At 48.0% G+C, this 15154-nt stretch overlaps 1 protein-coding gene across 9 annotated transcripts in view; it reads left to right on the top strand.

Moving 5' to 3' along the window:
• Positions 1-13898, top strand: part of RHBDL2 (rhomboid like 2) — a 31862-nt gene extending 17964 nt beyond the window's left edge. For 3 of the 9 annotated variants that reach the window (XM_084816274.1, XM_084816275.1, XM_084816277.1), the window contains exons 6-8: positions 4453-4513; positions 10188-10249; positions 11546-13892. In XM_084816274.1, coding sequence (XP_084672400.1) covers positions 4453-4513; positions 10188-10249; positions 11546-11728 — 306 coding nt within the window. In that variant the 3' untranslated portion in view covers positions 11729-13892. Of the gene's footprint in view, positions 1-4452; positions 4514-10187 lie in introns of all 9 variants that reach the window. The other 6 variants (XM_084816281.1, XM_084816280.1, XM_084816279.1 and 3 more) reach the window with 3 other exon arrangements.
• The last annotated feature ends 1256 nt before the right edge of the window (positions 13899-15154 follow it).

The raw sequence follows: 15154 nt of genomic DNA, 5'->3' as shown, positions 1-15154 counted from the left end.
ATCTTTTTTTCTTCCTCTCCTACATGAGATATGTTTGGCGATGAGGTAGCATCTGAAGCAGCCCTGAGAGAAAACAACAAGAAGTCTTCTTATTTATTTATTTATTTATTTATTTCATTTCTATACCGCCCAATAGCCGAAGCTCTCTGGGCGGTTCACAAAAACTAAAACAAAACAACACACAATAAAACAATTTAAAATATATAGAACATTAAAACCACAATATAACAATACAACCACAATAAAACCTAGCAGCAGTACAGGAGTTTAAAATACAGATTTAAAACAGCAAAGCTAAAAATTTAGAAAGCTAAAATGCTAAAATGCCTGGGAAAATAAAAAGGTCTTCACCTGGCGCTGAAAGGAGTACAATGTAGGCGCCAGGCGAACCTCACTAGGGAGCTCATTCCAGAGCCGGGGTGCCACAACAGAAAAAGCCCTCCTCCTAGTAGCCACCCGCCTCACTTCCTTTGGCAGGGGCTCATGGAGAAGGGCCGCTGATGATGATCTTAAGGTCCGGGCAGGCACATATGGGAGGAGGCGATCCTTCAGGTAACCTGGCCCCAAGCCGTTAAGGGCTTTGAATGGTAACACCAGCACTTTGAATCGGGCCCGGAAATGGACTGGCAGCCAGTGCAGCTGGAAAAGTACTGGCGTAATATGAGCTCGCAGGCCAGTCCCTGTTAACAATCTTGCTGCCCTATTTTGGACCAGCTGAAGTTTCCGGACCGTTTTCAAAGGCAGCCCCACGTATAACGCATTGCACTAATCCAGACGAGAAGTTATCAGAGCATGGATAACTGTAGCTAGGCTATCTCTGTCCAGATAAGGGCGTAGTTGGTATACCAGCCTAAGCTGATAAAAAGTGCTCCGTGCCACTGAGTTCACCTGTGCCTCAAGTGACAGTTCTGGATCCAAGAGCACCCCCAAACTACGAACCTGATCCTTTAGGGGGAGTGCAACCCCCTCCAGAACAGGTTGAATATCACCTAGCCGGGCAGACGAACCACCCACTAACAGTACCTCCGTCTTGTCTGGATTGAGTTTCAGTTTATTAGCCCTCATCCAGTCCATTACCGTGCCCAGGCACTGGTTCAGAACAGCCACTGCCTCACCTGGTTTTGATGAGAAAGAGAGGTAGAGCTGGGTGTCATCCGCATATTGATGGCACCTCAGCCCACACCTCCGGATAACCTCCCCCAGCGGTTTCATGTAGATGTTAAACAGCATGGGGGATAGAATAGAGCCCTGTGGAACCCCATGGCACAGAGCAGTAATCCCCCAGCACCACCTTCTGGAATCGGCCATCCAAGTAAGAGCGGAACCACTGTAGTGCAGTGCCTCCAACTCCCAACCCAGACAACCTATCCGGAAGGATACCATGGTCGATGGTATCGAAAGCCGCTGAGAGGTCCAGGAGAATCAACAGGGTCGCGCTCCCCCTGTCCCTCTCCCGGCAGAGGTCATCCCACAGGGCGACCAAGGCAGTTTCCGTTCCAAAACCAGGCCCGAAGCCCGATTGAAATGGATCTAGATAATCCGTTTCATTCAAGAGTGCCTGGAGCTGTCCTACAACCACCCGCTCAAGCACCTTGCCCAGGAAGAGGACGTTGGCCACTGGCCTATAATTGTTAACATTCTCTGGGTCCAGGTTAGGCTTTTTCAGGAGTGGTCTGATTACTGCCTCTTTTAAAGCAGCAGGCACCACTCCCTCTCCCAAGGAGGAATTTACAACCTCCTGGACCCAGCCGGACAACCCCTCCTTGTTTGATTTAATAAGCCATGAAGGGCAAGGGTCAAGCACACACGTGGTCGATCGGACTTGGCCAAGCACCTTGTCCGCATCCTCAGGCCTCAGTAACTGAAACTCATCCAATAAAACTGGACCAGACGGTGCTCTGAACGCCTCTACCAATGGGACTGCATTAATGGTGGTGTCCAATTCATGACGAATCTGAGCGACTTTATCCTCAAAGTGCCACGCAAACTCGTCACAGCGTGCTACCGAGGGTTCCACCATCTCTCTCCCTGGCCCAGAATGTAAGAGGCCGCGAACCACTCGGAAAAGCTCCGCCGGACGACACTGAGAAGATGCAATGCTGGTGGAAAAGAACTGCCTCTTTGCCACCCTCACCGCCACAGAGTAGGCTCGATAGTGGGCTCTTACCTGTGTTCGGTCAGACTCAGCACGAGTTCTCCTCCACCTGCGTTCTAGCCATCTCCCCTCTTGCTTCATTGCCCTCAGCTCAGGTGTATACCAAGGAGCTGGCCGGGCTCTGCTCAGAGGGAGAGGGCGCTTGGGCGCGATCGTGTCAACCGCCCGAGTCATCTCTGCATTCCACCGAGCAACCTGGGCTTCGACAGGAGCACCAGCCATACCAGCAGGAAAATCCCCCAGAGCCCTCTGGAATCCATCGGAATCCATTAATCTCCGGGGGCGGACCATTTTAATAGGTCCCCCACCCTTGCAGAGGGGAAAGGCCGCCAGAAGTCTAAACCTCAGCAGGAAGTGATCTGACCATGACAAAGGGACAGATGTTAATTCCTCCACTTTCAGATCACCATCCACCTGCCCAGTCGAGAAAACCAGATCAAGCGTGTGTCCTTTTATATGCGTTGGGCCGATGACATGTTGGGACAGCCCCATGGTTGTCATGGCGGCCATGAAGTCCTGAGCCGCCCCGGATACAGCGGCCTCGGCATGGAAGTTGAGATCCCCCAGGACCATCATCCTGGGGGTCCTCAACACCAAGTCCGAGACCACCTCCGTCAGCTCAGGCAGGGAGTCCGATGGGCAGCGGGGTGGGCGGTACACCAACAGAATCCCTAATCTGTCCCGGGTACCCAACACAAGGTACAGACACTCAAGATCTGCACTCAAATGAGCAGGAAGCCTGGAGAGGGAGATTGAATTCCTATAGACCACGGCAACCCCCCCTCCCCGACCCTCAAGTCGGTGTTGGTGCTGCACCAAGTACCCAGGAGGGCACAGCTGGGAGAGAGTGGCCCCTCCCAGTTCCCCCACCCAGGTCTCAGTAATACATGCCAGGTCAGCCCCCTCATCCACAATCAAATCATGGATGAGGGAGGTCTTATTTTGGGCCGACCTGGCATTCAGCAGCAGCACCACCAGACCCGAGGGCAGACTGGTAAGGCTGCCAGGAACCATCAGGTTGGGGGAAGAACCAGAAGAGGGGACAGCTGTAAGGTGTCTAGCCCCTCTTCTCCTCAGCTGACCTGTTAATCCCCCAACGCCATACCTCCCCCTGCCCGTGACCACAGTTATGGTGGCACCTCCCCCACCCCCTGAGTTGTCCAATAGTCCTCCCAGGCACATATTAAAATATTAAGATATAAAATATACAACAGTTTAAAAGAATATAAAAGAGATAAAAGAGAACAGCAGCGAAGAAGGAGCAGATAGTCCACGTTTGCCCCTTCCCCTGGTCTTTAAAGCTGCTGCCCTCTGCTGCTGCTGCTATTTGCTGCTGGTGTTGTGGCTGCTGGTGTCTCTGGAGAGGCAGGTGGGTAGATCTTGCGACTCCAAGTGCGACGCTAAGTACGCACTTAGAGTGGTTCGCGATGCCGAGGCGCTGCCTCTGGCAGCCCTGCCTTAAGTACCTGTGGGCGGGGGCAGAAGCAGGCTCAGGATCACCCGGTGCAGCTGCTGGCTGGTCCTCCTTCCCCAGGCTCCTTCCCAAGCAGCCTCTGGCAGCCCCGCCTTAAGTACATTAATTTCTAGAAATCCACAGTAACACCGAAGACTGTATGCCAAGAAGGAAACTTGAGAATAAAATTAGCACTTTTCAAGAGTTCAGGTCCTTAAAACAGTTTAGGGATTTCCCCATTTCCCTCCAGCCTTTGGTTCCATAAGCAATCCTTATTTCCTCCCAGGATATACAAGAGCCATTTCTTTCAGAAATCTGCCTGCCACAGAAATCCAGTTCTTGTGTCAAGTCCTCTCCTCTTCTGCCCCCCAAAGCCAGGCTTGTACCACACCCGACCACGGTCAACCCCAGGTATCAGCAGCGCAATCAGCGCAATTCTTGCACTTAAGACATACAAATGTACTGTGACAAAACCTTTCATGGACCACAGGCGACTTCATCAGATGCATGGAATGTAATCCTCCAAGTTGGCAGATAGACAGACACATGGGTGTGTGGAGAAGAAAAAAAAAAAGTTAACCGTTAGGTCAGAGAGGAACGAAATGCAAGAAACACAGACAGTGATAATCATATTAAAGCTTAGATGTATGTAAAATAATTGCAGTGATCATTCACAAACTAGTATTGATAAACTTCCTGACATAAGTTAATTAACACTTGTAGTGAGGTGATAACCCATAACCTTATTCAAGCTACAGGTGATACAACTGAGCTTGATATGTGTTGGTTCAGCCATTTGGTATGGAATTACCTTAGAGTTTGTTCATGCTTCCATTTTTTACAGAACTTCAGAGAAATGATTCCGCTGTTTGGAGTTGCCAGATTGCTACTCATCTTCTCAATAGGTAACTTTTTCATATGCCCATCCTGATCTTATGTAAGCAGTAAAGGAAGAGGGGGATACCCAAACTCCCTGCAGTATAGGCACAGGCAAACTGTTACTCAAGTGAGCTGCCACCACCCCTTAAATCCACATCAGCCTGAGCCAGGGGACTGTCAGACTTCACAGGACCTTCCTAGAGCATCAGAAATAAGGAGCCAGCACCCTCTGTTTTAAGTTCTAGGCCTAAAGCTTCAAACTGTAGCAAGTAACCAAACAGAAAGCTCTGGAATTAGTATTGAGATTTACTTGGGAGTAAGCACACACAGCTCAAGCGGTAGAGCTTAAGTTTATTTAGACAGGGGGAAAGGGAAAGGATAAAAAGTTATACCAAACTCAGAGAAATCTTTGGAACTACGCTCCAGGCAAAAATAACAAAGCAATACCTAACCCTGTCCTCTACGTTACCAAAGCATGGGTCTTCCAGTAGGACAGGGCTCAATCTGGGATCCAGAGAATATCAGGCCTGAAAGCATGGAGACCTGAATGAAGACAAAGATGGAACCAAAGGCAAAGACCAGCATTAGCTAGCTTTATACACCCAGGCCCTTGATAGATGTGAGGTGAGCCTCCTTAGTGAATCCCTAGCCGGCTGAATAATTTCTTCAGGCTTTTTTTTTTTTTTTTTGGGGGGGGGGGTTGAAAACTCTCACAGCAGCCCAGCTGAAATCACTCCATCTAATTTGGCAAGAGTTCAGCTCTGACCTTGGAGGCCTGGAGATGAGATCAACGTGAGCTAACACGTGGTTTAACAACTGCACGCAGACTCAGCTTCACAAAATGGAGTTTCTTACAGACAGCTAGATCTCAGAAACAAAATGGACTGCTTGACATAAGCCTATATAAGACAGTGAGAAGAGACCTGCTGGATCAGACCCAAGCCCTGTCTAGTTCAGCGTTCCGTCCCCACAGTGGCCAAACAAATGCTGTGGTTGCACAGGGAACCCACAAGCAGGGCGTCCGCACAGTGCCACCCTCCCACTAATGCTCCCCAGCAACTGGCATGGGGAAGCATGTGGCCTCCGATGCTAGAGGCGATAACCTGTTCATTATTATCATCTACATAGAATATTTTTGGGTGTCCCACTTGCTCAATGAGTGGTTGTGGTGATGTAAAATACAACCAGCAGAAAGGATAAAATGCATAAAGATATACCTGAATGTTTTTAAAGCCGGGGATTAATAATAAAATCCCCTTGTAAAACAACCACGGCTGAAGTCTCGAGCCATTGATAGCCTCCCCCCTGTGGATTTGTCTGCTCCCCTTTAAAGCTGTCCAAGTTGATGGCATTCGCCGCCACGGCGCACGCCCCCTCGAGGAATCGCCCCCTGCTGCAGCAGGGCTTTCAGAGCGCCTGCTCACAGTGGTGCGTGCGAGTGGGGGCTTCGGCACACCGGGGGGCCCCGCCAGCTGGCGGCACGCAGCCTCTGATGTGCTGGCCCTCCTCTGCTCTGCACGGCAACTGGCAAAATGCCTCCCTCAGTCTGGACCTACCTGGGTCTTCAGGGCTTCCGTCGAAGCCCTTCTTCATATTCCCTCACTCTGAGGCTCGGGGGGAGAGAGCTTTTCAGCGGTGGCCCTTAGCGCTGAAATGTTCTCCGTAGGGAGGCTGGCCATTGCTCTTTTTGGTGCCATCCTGAGACTTTTCTGTTCCCTTGGGCATTTTAAGTATTTTAGTATATTTGAACTATTATTTTAGTTTCTGCAGCGTGGCTTGAAATTTGGGGGTGGTAGTTTTAGTGGCGAGAGTGCTGGACTGGGAGCCGGGAGATGCGGGTTCTAGTCCCCACTCGGCCATGGAAGCTCCCTGGGTGACTTTGGGCCAGTCACAGACTCTCAGCCCAACCCACCTCCCAGGGCTGTTGTTGTGAGGATAAAATGGAGGAAGGAGGAGGATCATGTACGCTGCCTTGAATACCTTGGAGGAAAAAAGGCGGGATATAAATGCAATAAATAAAATAATAAATAAAATAAATAATACTGTGTCACTGAGGGCTCAATCCTATGCAGGTTTAGACAGAAAAAAGTCTGACCGGGGCATGCTGGAAGTTGTAGGACTTTTTTCTGTCTAAACCTGCATAGGATTGTGCTCTAAAGATCTGTTACTTTTATGCTGTTTTGGATTCTATTGTGATTTTGTTGTATTTTTATTATGTTTTAAATTGAACTGTACAATGTCTAGATACATCTATCTTATGAAGTGTTTAACAAATATAATAAATTCTGTAAGATGAACGGTAAAATATCTGTTCCGTGCTTTGACACAGGGTTCTTCTGAGAGCTAAGGAAAAATATTGTCCCAGCTTTCATGTGGATAAAGAGGGCTGCTTCCCATATTGCAAAAAAACCAGCAAATGATTTGCATCCCACGTTTCCTCGCTTCATCTGTAATCCATCAATTGCAGGTGCGCGAACCACAGACGAGTACTGCAGTATATGTTACTACTACCACTCTGCAGTATGCAAAGCAGCCCTTAAACACTAAAACTGACATCTCTAATACTCCAAGAGCGAAAGTCCCATTATGATGGAGGTGGGGGCTGAATTGCCTCCCAGTGGGCCTCCAGAGAGGCGGGTGATGTCAGCGGGCATGACTGCACCTGCTGGCGTCGTTGCCCTGCCTTTGGGCTCTTCTTTATGCTGAGAGAGGCCCGGAATGCCAGAGCAGCTGCTCCTCCCAGCACCAGCTGAGTCCCTGGGTTTGCTCGATGTGCGGCGTCCCCATGGGAGTGTGGCCAGGGCTGCCACTCTGCCCAGTGGCAGCCCCTTAGTGCTTGCATCCTCACTGTTCTATCCAATCTCAGATCAGAGATAATGGTGGGGATTCATTTATTTAACATAGTTGTTGTTGTTCAGTCGTGTCCGACTCTTCGTGACCCCATGGCCCATAGCACGGCAGGCCTTCCTGTCCTCCGCTCTCTCCCAGAGTGTGCTCAAGTTCATATTCATTGCATCGGTGATGCTAACTAGCCATCTCATCCTCTGCCGTCCCCTTCTCCTTTTGCCTTCAATCTTTCCCAGGGTCTTTTCCAGTGAGTTTTCTCTTTGCATTAGGTGGCCAAAATATTTGAGCTTCAGCTTCAGTATCTGTCCTTCCAATGAGCACTCAGGGTTGATTTCCTTTAGGATTGACTGATAAGTTTTATTTAGTTTTTTTTACCACCTAACCAGCAAATGCCCTCAAGATGGTTTACAATCATAAAAAAATAAAATATCAAAATACAACTACAAAAATACTGAAATAATACAACATTAAACATTAAAAACATTAAAGAGCCAGCAGTAAAATTAATAACCAGGGCAATAGATTAAAGATTAAATGCCTGCTGGAAGAGGAAGGTGTCTAAATGGATACAGTGAAGATGCCTGGCAGATCTTCCTGGGAGAGTATGCATTGTGTTTGTTTGTGCTCTATACAATGCAGTGTGTGTGTGTGTGTGTGTGTGAGAGAGAGAGAGAGAGAGAGAAAGACAGAGAGGCCCTGTTCAGACATAACACTAAGCCATGATGGTTAAGCATTTTGAGCTATCTATGATGGCTTAACGTGTTGTCTGTTGGGCGTTTTTCCTAACCATGGTGGCTACATAACCACGGTGTAACCACGCTCACTAACCATGTGCTGCAGTAGGGTTAGTGGCCCCTATTGTGGCGTGTTGTCTGTCAGGCTCCCGTGTCTAACTGAATGCTACCATAGAGCTCCGCAGCAAGAGCGGCCTAAAAAGGCCCTGCCACTCCTGCCAGCACACAACATCTCCATGGGTCGAAAACTGCCTAGCAACAGGTGACACGGCAGCCGAGAGCCAGCCTCCTCACTCTCTGTCCCCACCCACAGTACAAAATTGGAGAAGTGTGTGGGAAACAAATACGTTTTCGATCCCACGCTGCTGTTATCAGCACAGTGACCTTGAGTGCTCTGCACTCCCAGGCCAGACGTATCCCCATGGGGGATACGTGGCTCAACAACACTACAAGCGAGAAGGATTTTGGAATTGTGGTAGATCACAAACTGAGTATGAGCCAACAGTGTGATGTGGCTGCAAAAAAGGCAAATGCTAGTTGGGGCTGCATTAATAGAAGCATAGCTTCCAAATCCCGGGAAGTACTAGTTCCCCTCTACTCAACACTGGTTGGGCCTCATCTGGAGTACTGTGTCCAGTTCTGGGCACCGCACTTTAAGAAGGATGCAGACAAATTGGAGAGGGTTCAGAGGAGGGCAACAAAGATGATCAGGGGACTGGAAACAAAGAGACTGAACGAACTGGGCATGTTTAGCCTTGGGAAGAGAAGACTGAGGGGAGATAGGATAACACTCTTCAAGTCCTTGAACGGTTGTCCCAGAGAGGAAGGCCAGGATCTCTTTTCGATCATCCCAGAGTGCAGGACATGGAATCATGGGCTCGAGTTACAGGAAGCCAGATTCCGGCTGAACATCAGGAAAAACTCCCTGACTGTTGGAGCAGTACAATGATGCAACCCATTCCCTAGGGAGGTGGTGGGCTCTCCCACACTGGAGGCATTCGAGACGAGGCTGGACAGCCATCTGTCAGGGATGCTGTGACTTGGATTCCTTCATTGAGCCAGGGGTTGGACTCGATGGCCTTGTAGGCCCCTTCCAACCCTACTGTTCTATGATTCAATGAAATACCTGTGGCTGCTGCAGAATGTGAAAACATCCCCGCCCATCCAGCTGATGGCCAAGCAGCAGCATCCCTGCCTCAAGCCACGCTCCCCCCCAAAGCAGCAGCCCCTCAGCCCACTTTGCCAGTAAGGCCAAGCCCCAGTATGTGCCCAGGCCCTATGTGCTGCGACCCAGTGGGGAGGCGGCAGCTGCAGCACTTGCCCCAAGATGGCCACCCATGGTGGTCACAAGATGGCTGGTTGCTCTGCTGAGGCTGCTCGGATGCATGGCGGCCCAGCTGGAGGACAACAGGTTTTACGGGATGGAGGTGGCTAGGCTTACCACACTGCGGGCCGTGGTTCCATGCATGTGTGGCAGGAGCATGCAGTGTGGTTGGTGGCAACCACCATGCACTGTGGTTAGCCTAACCACCCTTCCCCGAGTTACGTCTGAACAGGGTCAGTGAGTGATATACATGAAGAAGTCTGTTAGACTGTTTTAGTTTCTTTGAAGAAAGAAAAAGTTTAATTTGGTTTTATTTAGTTTAATTCAGTCTTATGCAGCAATCAAGACTAAGGGTGTAAGAGTCTAGTGCCAGGTGCAGAACCTTTTTCAGCCTGAGGGCCAAATTCCATATGGGAAAGACTCTGAGGAGCTGCATTCCAGTCGTGGGTTGGGCTAAGGCAAAAGGGGTGAGGCCAAAATACCCATCACACCAGCTTAATTACTTGCTGCAAGTAATTAAGCCTTAGGCTTTTGTGCAGTTTTTTCCACATTCTAAAAGGTTGAAACCACACGTCAGTTGTGGGAAAGGGGGTAGGGAAGGAGGCATGGCCATCTGGGGAGTCCCAGATTTGACCCTTGGGCCTGAGGTTCTGCACTCCTGCGCTAGTGCCTGCTTCCCAACTGTAGCTGTACACACCCCGCAAGTGGTCCCCACGGAACTGCCTGCCAAGGTGGGGGGTCTGTGAAATGTTTGGGGACTTACCTAACTGGCCTCTGTTTGTATTGATTTCCTAGTTGTAACAGATGTAGGATTTGCTTTGTACAGAAGATTTCTCTCTCCTGTGACTGGGCTTCAGGTAAGGGCACGTTTCCTGTGTCAGAATTCCAGCTTGCTGGTTCATTCTGTTCTGACAAATAATCTGGCCTTTTCTTATTTCCTTCCCATCCAGACTTTCAGCAGATACTCTTCCTTACAATATCTGAGTGCTGCTCTCTTGTCATATTTTAGAAATATTCCTTTTGCCTGCAACTGACTCATGCTGTTTTCTTTTTCCCTCTGGCACATTAAGCAGGGTGAGAATTAAGCAAGTTGCTGGAGTTGAACTATGAACTATGAAGTTGAACTATGCTGGAGGCCAGTTCAATGCTAAAAACACTACTTTAGCCAATCTGACAAGCTCCAAATGTTGAAAGGAGAGCCAGGGGATATTTTACATGGTAAAGAGGGTGAATAATGAGAGGACTTGCACCATTGCTCTTGGTTGCAAGTGGCAATGAGTGGAGCTCTGGGTGAGCGTTCTGTGCATCTGGGTGAGTGCTAGGTGAGCGTTCTGCGCACTGCTTGGCCCCCTGCGGAGAAAGTGCATTTGCGCTTTCCAGTATAAATTGCAGTATGTAGAAATGGGTCCAGTGTCTCCTCTTGACACCACAAGCAGGGAGCCCCTGGTTTGTGAGAAATGGACATCTTTTGGGCGAGGTCTACAGCTGAGTCATCCTGACCCATTTTACTAAGAAGGAATTAGCTCACTAAGGCCTTGGCTTCCAGAAGCATTGTCAAGGCTCACCTAGAACTCACGGCAGTTTCTGCTATTAGGTGGTGTGGGCCCATTCTGGGTTTATTGTAGGGAACTTCTGCTGTACCCCAGCCTCAGGCTGATTTCTCATGGAGCTCCTTTTTCTTCTGTTTGCACTTGAGAGCTCTTCTGCCAAGCCTTTCGGGATCACTGTTGTTCCTACCTACAGCTACTGCCTTCTACTATATGGACTGCACTGGAATCCTGTCATTTCTGCTCTAGATTTCACTAGTGCGACAACAGTCTTTGACCCAGTTCACATGTAATGCTGGCAATTCCAAGGTTGTTTAATCCAAGGATTGGATAAGACAAGCAGAGTGCTTCTGCTTTGAATCAACAATTTAGGAATGCCCAGTGACATCCAAACCTGGAAACTCTGGGTTTATGGGTTAAACAACCCAGTTAACCCAATAAATTGCCCATGGTTTGTTGCTGGGTTAAAAGTGGAAGTGTCGGGAATTTGCATTATGGGCAGACTGGGTCTTTGTGTAAAGTACTTGAGTTATTTTGCGCCACTATTTGATTCACCATCCTGAAACAGAATACCATTAAGGGGATGTGTTTGTTTTTTTTCTTAAGGTTTCCTTTGTGGCCCACATTGCAGGCGGTCTTGCTGGGATGTCAGTAGGTTACGTAATATTCAGCTGTTTTGATAAAAACTTCATTAAAGATCCTAGATTCTGGGTCTGCATTACTACTTACTTAATCTTTGTGGGGTTTGCTATATTTTTCAATGTGTTTTTCTCACCAGCAAACCAGTAGAACTCATTGCCATATGATCAATACACATTAAAGGATGATACAAATAGTAAAATAAACAAATAAATAATTCTATGTGATGTTTGGCTTTAATACTTGTAGACCATTATAACCCTTGTTCCTGTTCTGAAGTCAAATGTTGTATTAGAATGCTCTGAATATATTCCTTTTGTACTTTAATAATAAACAGCAGGGCTTTTTAATTGCTACATGTTGGGAATTATTTGCAGTGCTGCCGTAGTTTGATATTTCATTCATATTCAAGCTACACTGGACAAAGGTGCCCCTCTGTGTATATGACCTGTTCTCCCTCCTTGAGATCAAAGAGATCATTCTTGCCTGGTTCTGGTGTTCAGATGCCTTGTGAAATACAAATGGGAAGGGGTCTGAGTCAGCAGGCAGAATTGTACCCCAAAACACTCAGCTCCTGTGATGGGTGGAGGCATGCAAAATATGCACATACAAAATATGTGCACTTAAGAAGGGGCCAGTTTGGGACCAAACCAAAAAACGCAGCGGCACTCTGGTTTGGGACCGACGTAGCCCTGGCAGCTTCCACGGACTCTCCGTGGGAGCTTTCTCAAATAGCTTTTTAAAAGGTTGAAAAACCTTTTCATCTTCCCCCTAGAATTGAAAGGGTGGGCAAGGCAAATAGCTCTGGATTTTTGCCTGGAGTAAGGTAAACCCCACGCGATAGTGGAGGAGCTGGATGCCAGGGTTATCCCCCAGGGCTGTACCACTGCGAAAAGCTGTAATGAGACTCCTATTTTATAGGAGAAAACAGGGCTGGCGTGTTCCATAACAATATATCTTGCAAGAAAAATCAGCAACCTATGAGAGACAATTTAAGAACTTTGAACAATATTTGAGAACATCTGAGGACCTGTAAGATTTATTGGAGAAAAATATGGCTGAACCAAGGAGACGAAAAGGGCTCGCTTCAACACCTCCCACAACTCCTGTGTCAAAGGTGCCAAAAACAGAAGATTCAGCAGAATTATTTACGATGATGAAAACCCCATCTTCGCAATTTTGGGGACTAGTTCAAAGGCTGGACTCAATTCAAAATTCCATCACTGATATGCAGGGAGCTGTGGATTTAATTAATGCTATCCCTGACTGCTTCAACTGATCCAAAGAGGAAGTTGCCTTTTCTGCTCTTGAAATGACTGATATTTCCTCTCTCCCTTTAAGGCAACTCTGTACCTGTTCATCACGTTTTGAGCATGGGGAAAGGCTAATCAATAAGATTGCAGCAAGTACAAAAAATGCCCCTGCAGGCTTCTATGGGGCAGTATGTCACATCTGATTTTTTGAGTTCTTAACCTGTATGCCAGACCTTTTGTTTGCTATGGCTGTGTGAGAGTGAATGCAAGAGAGTGGTGTAGTGATTTCAAAACCTCCATGGAAGTTGGCCTGCAGTGTCATCACACACTCTACATCTTATAAATTGGTGCGGATAATATAGCCCTGGGTGTCCATTAATAGTTCTCCAGGGAACACCGAAATAGGTAGGAATGTTGGATTGGTGGGATGGGAGAAGAAAAAAACTTGTGATGGTGCACTAATCAGCCAATCTGAGCTAGCAAGGGAGCAGGTCTTTGACTTAGACAAAGATGGGCCCTTACCGCTGTTAAGGAAATATCCAAGGCAGGTTAGGTTGAACAGTCAGAAATTTATTAAAGCACATCAAGGCCGTGGGAGAGACAGATGAAATTGTGTCTTCCCCGCCCTCCCCAAAGAAAGCAGGATGCATACAGGCTGAAAGTTAGAGAACAAAGAAAACACACTACACAAGCTCAGAAACCAATTCGTATTCAGCAACAGTCTTATCAGCACAGCAGCTTTCTTATATTTAGGGATCCGTTACTTTGGTGGATAGGAGTTATGAGCAAGTTACAATTACCTTCTCATGGTCAGACGCATACACGTTCTCTAAATCCCATCAGGCACCTTGCCAGAGCCAAACTACTTACAAGGGCTAGTCAAGCCTGCCTTCACAATCCCCCTTTGAGACTATGAGGCTCACCATCTGTACTTGTATTGTTGTCAGTCTCTTTCTCTTTCTCTGCACATTTCTCTGCATTCTACTGACCATCTGGTGCAGTTCAGCTTTATGTATAGTTTTGGTAAGGAATTTGATGCAACATTAATTAAAGCAATGATCACATGGAACAAAACAATACAAACAATTATGCTTATTACATTGCACATCATGCAAGGTGGCTGTTTCTGGTAGATCTAGGTTTAGTCATTTCAGTCTCATTTTGTGGCATTGGGATCACTGGTGTGCCTCTATTGAGTCTGTTTCCCACCTCCCAGCAGAGCAGAGCAAGCTGCCCCCGCTGGTCCAGCGACTACAGAAGCAAGCAAGCTCCCAGAGAGCGAGCGAACAGGGGGAGCAAACAGGAGTTGGCCAAGGGAGTTTGGCAGGGGAGGTCAAGGGGAGGCCCCTAACTTTTTTTTTCATTAACTTTTTTCCATTTATTTGTCTTGTAACGCACACTTCCACACCAGCGGGACTCTGCTTTTAACCTCTACTGAGTGGAGGAGCAGGCACAGGCTAGTCTAGAACAATCACAAAGCTAGACACAAAAAGGGAAAAGAGGCTATGGAAGGACAAGACTCTCCAGTGGTGGTGACCTGCAAGGCCTGTGCCATGTTTGTTTTCTTGCCTGAGAACAACATGTCCTACACCTGGAACAAGGGCAAGTTGATGACGCTGCTGGAAGAAAAAGGAAGTGGACTGGAGCGGCGACTGTCGACCCTCCGGGGAATAAGAGAACACAAAGAGTTCTTGGACAGAATGGGGGAACTACAGCAGCAAAGGGAAGACCAGAAGCTTGAAGAGCAACAGCAAGATGAGGCAGTGGGAAATGCTGAGGTGAAGAAAAATGGAGTAGAGGACACTCCTTGGAAAAGGGTGACAGTTAGGAGAAGAACTAGATGCCACTCTGCGCCAGTGGAGCCATGGAACCGATTCCAGGTACTTGCGGATGAGACTGGAGGACAGCCTGCAGAGGAAGAATCACAGGGGAACCTACATGAGAGTGAGCAAGAGGCTGAAGGTCAGTCAAACAGAGGCGATGAAAGCCAGGCCTACAAGAAGAAGAAGAGAAGAGTGGTAGTAGTGGGAGACTCCTTGCTGCATGGGATTGAGACCCAAGTATGTTGCGAAGACCTGTGGACTCACCAGGTATGTTGTCTCCTGGGAGGACAGATTAGAGACGTGACTGAAAGGTTGCCTGCACTCATAAAGCCCACTGACAGGTATCCCTTTCTTCTCATCCATGTGGGAACAAATGATACCGCCAAGCAGAGCTACGAAGAGATCACGTCAGACTTTGAAGCTTTGGGAAGGAAACTCAAGAACTTTGGGGCCCAGATAGTTTTCTCATCCATCCTTCCAGTAGTTAGAAGAGGGATAGA

The sequence above is a fragment of the Heloderma suspectum genome, chromosome 10 (assembly GCF_057233095.1).
Source record: "Heloderma suspectum isolate Gila_16-S chromosome 10, 16-S_ref, whole genome shotgun sequence".
NCBI lineage: Eukaryota > Metazoa > Chordata > Lepidosauria > Squamata > Helodermatidae > Heloderma > Heloderma suspectum.
The sequence above is the reverse complement of the archived record's forward strand: the minus strand, read 5'-3'. Positions and strand labels throughout refer to the sequence as shown.